At 37.2% G+C, this 5,769-nt stretch overlaps 1 protein-coding gene across 1 annotated transcript; it reads left to right on the top strand.

The window, feature by feature from the left end:
- Nucleotides 1-84: 84 nt before the first annotated feature.
- Nucleotides 85-4,181, top strand: LOC106943926 (5-hydroxytryptamine receptor 3E-like; the record flags this gene model as incomplete). Its single annotated transcript, XM_015027220.1, has 7 exons — nucleotides 85-194; nucleotides 450-619; nucleotides 904-1,064; nucleotides 2,030-2,240; nucleotides 2,983-3,153; nucleotides 3,252-3,325; nucleotides 3,397-4,181. Coding segments are annotated over 7 exons (1,131 nt in total), but the record flags the coding sequence as incomplete, so codon positions are not given.
- Nucleotides 4,182-5,769: the final 1,588 nt, after the last annotated feature.

Genomic DNA, 5,769 nt, shown 5'->3' with positions numbered 1-5,769 from the left:
TACTTTAAAGAAAAAAAAAATCCATTCTCTATCCCTACGTTTATCTTTTAATTGTAACATCAACCCCGTTTTTCCCCTAAGTAGAGGTGGGACAATGAGCACATCTGGTGGGACCCGGAGCGATTCTGTGGAACCACACATATCTTAGTCCCCACCAAATATTTGTGGATGCCAGATATGACTATTGAGGAGATGTAAGTTGGTGTTCAGTTCATATTTGCTCACATTCCTAAACAGATTGGAGTGAACGAAATTAACCAAACCAAACTAAGTCAAGTATAAAATGCCGCCAACTCAAATTCCAACAAACCCACTATAACATTAAAATTGTATTTTTTCCCTCCAAGCAAAACACTTGGTAAAAATGAGTAATTTTGTCTAGTTGCCTGACTGACATACCCCACAGTGGGTTAATTTGAAGGTCACTGTCTGTATTCATTGTTCTGTAGGACAGAGCAGGACAAAGCCTCTCCAAGTCCAAATCTCAACATCAGGAACTATGGCTGGGTTGAATTCAGAAATGACCAGGTGGTGATCAGCACATGCAAGATGCGTGTTTACAAATTCCCATTTGACGTTCAGAGCTGCAACATCTCCTTCAAGTCCATTATGCACTCAGGTAAACCCCGAAACATGTTTTATCTGACTTGCCACATGTGCATTTTCCATGATAAGATGAGAAGACTATAAAGATGTTTAGGTTTGTTTGTTTTTCTGGCACCAATGCCAATCTGACATTTGTGTTTTTATGTATTTTTACTTTTACGTATTCATGGCTGTTGTCTATTGTTCTATTGTATTGTATTGTTCTTATTGTTGTACTGCAGTCTTTCCCCTGTTTCCAAGACAAATTTCTCCTATGCGAGATTAACAAATGATCTTATTTTCTCTTATCTGTCTCAGATGAAGAAATAAAGTTATTTTACAACAAGAACAATTCGGAGATCTCAGAGTGGTCTCGAAAAGCTATGGAGACGCAATACGAGTGGCTGTTCGTCAGCATGACAGTCACAAGCAAAACTGTCAACCATTTTGGCTTCAATCAAACAATGATTGTTTACACGGTAAGTATTTTTAACAGCTCAGCTTAATGTCGTAATGTAGTTTTTTCTTTTAGCTTTGCATGAATTTAAATGCAGACAAATTTAACGTGCAAAACAAATTGGCTCCTGTGGGAGCCAGGAGGAGGGTTTTAGCGCTGTTAATCACACTCATGTGCGTGTTGTTCCCCACAGAAGAGCCTGCCATGAATGCACCGGTTAGTAAGAAAATTGTTTCTTCACCATTTGCACAGCCACAGCAAAACAGCAGTCTTGAGCTTGTACGCACTGACTGGGAGGGTGTGAGGCGAGCAGTGCATACAGGAGCGTAATTAGCAGCGCTAAGGCCCTCCTCCTTGCTCTGACTGGTTGTTTTTGGCCATTTGTTTTGGTGTATTTCTGCAGATGGCAGCAGGACCACAAGTAGGAGGCAGAGGAGCTTGATTTTTCACAGATCATCTGTCTCACAATATAGTGACAGTTTTCACAAATATGCAAAAAACATATTTATATAAAAGTTACTGCAGCTTTATGGTCAATGCATGATGCAGTTCTACCCCCTCAAATGCCTCTCAACTGTTGCTCACTGAATGTTTTGTCTTTTCTGACTACTCTATAAATCTGCAGTATATCAACAGTTTGAGACGCTCAGACTGTCCCACCTGAAACCAACAACCACGTCATTTAAACACAATTTTTCAGCATTCTGGTTATTAGTTTCAACCTCTTAAAGTCATATTTACAACCTCTAGATGCTTAAGCTTATGTTGTCTATGATTCACTATTAGTATGAACCACAGATTAGACAAGTGTTCTCACTGAAGTGGCCTGCAAGTGCAGATTGCATTAGTCCATCTAATGCAATCAATTGTAGATTGCATTAGAATCCTGAACTATATCATTTGGTTTGCTTCAAATGCTTTCTCACATTTCTCACACTTATGTTTTTGCAGAATGGAAGGAAATTAATTTCTCCTACATTTTTTCAGATAAACATGAAGCGGAGGTCTGTCCTCTACATTGCAAACTTCTTGCTGCCTGTCCTTTTCTTCCTGTGTCTGGACTTCGCCTCCCTCCTGTTGTCAGACACCGGCGGTGAGAAGGTTGGCTTCAAAATCACCGTTCTGCTTGCTGTCACAGTGATGCAGCTCATTCTCAATGACATTCTTCCATCTTCTTCGGACAAGATTCCCTTAATAGGTTAAACATTTTTTCTTTCAGGTTTTAGCTGTAAATATCAGCTAAAACCTGATATTTACATAAAAAGACCCAAGTACATTTCTGTTCACTTGTCTGAAGTTAAATCAGACCAAACTTTTTTCTTTTGGCTTAGTTAGAAATACTAAGATTGTTTTTATTTGCTAGATGTCAAAAAAAAAAAAAAAACTTAGCAAGGAGATTTTTTTTGTAACTTCCTTCATATTCAGACGCTTGCATACATTTGATCAGTATCAGAGCTACTTTGAACTGTATGACTTGGGTGAAACTTATTAGATTTCCTTCCGCAAGCTTCTCTTAATAGCTTGCTGGAGTTCTGGTCTGTTCTTCCTGACAAAACTGGTCGAACTCAGTCAGGTCTGTTGGCTGCTTTATTCTCTCACACTCTTTCAGTTGCCATCTATTTTAGGAAGTGCACCAGTTCCTCATGCAGCAAAGCAGCCCTACAACATCATGCTGCCACCGGGTGATACTAGCATCCCCTGTTTACACTCCAAACGTAACAATGCATGTAAACTTATGAATTCAAAGAACGTTACAGAAGAAGTCCTAAAAAATGCTCTTTTCAGAATTGTTTCTGGCATTTATTAAATGTAAATAGTTTTGGTAATTCTAACTAACCTAAAAGAAGAGAGGTTTGATCTGATTTAACTTCAGGGAGTGGGAATAACGTGGATGTGTCTTTATACTTGGTGTATATAAATATCTGTTTGCTCCCCCTCAGCGGTTTATTGCATTGGGACTTTTGCTCTTATGCTGCTCAGCCTGTTGGAAACTATTTTGGTGATTCATCTAATTAATAGAGACGCGTGGCAGGACATTGAACAGGACAAGACAAAAGACCCAGTTGAAGGTCAGGAGGAGAAACTCACCAACTCGCACACCTGTTTTATTGGAGAGATCAAATTTTAATCAGTTCGAATGTTCACTTGGTGATGTTCTGTTTTGATTCGAATGCTCAAGCCTGGACAAAACGTAACTTCATTTTTTCAGGAATCAAGACATGTAGCAGCTGTGCATCTGTTAGCAAAAACTCAGCTGATGGAAGGCTTTCTATTGGAAAAGAGGTAAGAACTTTAAAAGTAGCATCTTTCTGTATGACTTTCGTATACGAGTTTGATGACAAACATGTCTGCAGGGCAGCGAGGGCGGAGTTACCGAAGTCTCCATTGCACTCGAAAAGATGTCAGATGAGCTTGGAGAAATCAAGAAATCAATAACTCTTCTCAGCAGCAGACAGGAAGAGGATAAAGCCGGTTACTGGACCAGAACTGCACAGAAAATAAACAAGGCTTTTGCAGTTTTTTATGTCACAGCAGCTGTCCTGTTTTTACTGTTTGTCTCTATAATGTGGTATTCTGCAGATGAGTAGTGACTAAATGAACAAATAGTTAATTTTTATTTATTTTGAACATCGGCATGTTTTACTTTTCCGCATTTTATTAATTTCAAGAAGTGTTTGTGTGTTGTCCGATCATTTATTTTTTCCCCACCGCATAATTTTGCTTTGCTAAAGCTGGTGATTTGTGCAACAGTGTTATTAACCAACTTTTGGCGCCACTGAAAAATGATAAACAAGAGAATGATTATGCCTGAAAAGTGGATTAGTATGCGTTATCCATAATTCAGCAAAAAAGATTTGAAATTTGAATTATTGAATTGTGTGGTTATATGTGAAACATTACTATATGCATTTTTTTAAAATAAATACAGAAGGTGTTTAAGAAATTGATGGGACAGTCTAAAGTCACAAACACCATTTTATGATATTACATATTGTTCTACCAGAAAAACATCCATTTCATTTGTCTTGGTAAATTAAAAATTTTGTGCATTTAAGCCTAGTCCTAAATCTGTTCTATTTGTTACATATTGTGCTAAACCACCCGAAATTTGTGAACCGTTAAACTGAATAAATGGTTGAGAAATCCAATACCATGTTGAAATGTGTGCTTTTACTTTGAAAGTAAAGTCCTTTTAACGCTCAGAAACTGTCATTCTGTAGGCAGTAAATAACTGATTATTTCTGACATAACATAAAATGCATGATTTTGCAATCTTCATGCTATGCCAAGTGTTGAACAGCCCCCACAAATAAATAGTTTGGAAACATTTTTCTGCATCTGGTTTCTGCATGCATGCGTGTATCAGAACATCAAAAATATTTTTTATATGTTGAAAATATTTAGAGAAATATTTTTTTCTCTAAACAACCTTAATTGATAGAGGCAAACATTGGATATTATACTGGATATATTTTAAGGCAAACCTTCAAAAAATAATGTTTCCTTTGCATGGCAACAAATGAAAATCAGCCAAGACACCAGAAAGAGATTTGTGGACCTAAGATGTCAACCCATAATGATGATCAGGTAGAGATGGACATGACTTGATGTGACAAATCACCAGAACAGAAGTGAAAGACTTTGTGAAAATGGGTCACTATCAACAAGGAAATGGGCAGCCATGCCACTCAGTGAGAGAGCAGTGATTACTTCAGAAAAAAAGTATGAGATAATGATTAGTGTTGAAGAGCATTAATTGCTGGTTTTAACCTGCATGATTAATCCCTTCAAAGTTCAAAACGTTTGGACATTCAGAAATATGCTGGTCCAGACCAACTCAGGATATATTTTCTGAATAAAAGCTTCACTTTTCATCAAGAGAGCCCTCTCCCATTTTCAAGCAAAGCCTTGTGGTGAGTTAGTCCATTACTCTTGGATCTTTACAGCAGTTGTTGTCAAAAAACAATGATCCTACTGCTCTAGGAAACTCTCTATTTCCAGTTTAAAACTAAAATATCAAAATCTCACATAAGTGATGCATCTTCTTTGCTAGTTTCAGTCACACCAGTCAGGCTTTATACAAGAACAGAGCATTTTAACTGCAATAATCTTTGTCATAAGTCATAAAGATCGTCAATTGTTTTTTCTAATAAAATCTGAAAAGAGTGCATTTTATTACAGTCTCTAAGTCAACACTCTGCAGAACTGCCTTTTGAAAAGCGTTTTTCATTATGTCCAACTTTTTATATAAGACAAATAGCCCAAGCGAATGAGATGAAGGGCATCTGTTAGCATAATTTTCAAGATTTTATTTTTAAAGATTCTCAATTGAATATAGCTCTGGATTTTAACTAGGATGTTTTAATACATGCATTAAATTATTTTCGAAAGCTTTTAAATTGCATCTTGCATTGTGGCCCCAATACTTTGGTGCTTGTTGCTAAAAGGACTTTTTATTAGTTATTCTAACTCTAACTTCCTGGAAAAAAGCCTCTTCTATTTGTCGTATCTTCACAAAGCACTACTCATCCCAAACCACAACGGAAATTAGAAATGCTGTTAAACAGACAGACTCTAAGTGCTAAGGAGGTTGGCTTTGCTTGGTAGTGTTTTTAACACATCACATCTTAAGATTGCTCGAACAGGACAGAGCTGCAGACTGACCTCTCAGACAATGATTTTCACTTTAACTTGCTTCATGTTTCTCCTCACAGGTAAGACGAGAT

The sequence above is a fragment of the Poecilia latipinna genome, unplaced genomic scaffold (genome assembly GCF_001443285.1).
Source record: "Poecilia latipinna isolate Pla-1442-1.1 unplaced genomic scaffold, P_latipinna-1.0 Scaffold6414, whole genome shotgun sequence".
Classification (NCBI taxonomy): Eukaryota; Metazoa; Chordata; class Actinopteri; order Cyprinodontiformes; family Poeciliidae; genus Poecilia; species Poecilia latipinna.
The sequence above is the reverse complement of the archived record's forward strand: the minus strand, read 5'-3'. Positions and strand labels throughout refer to the sequence as shown.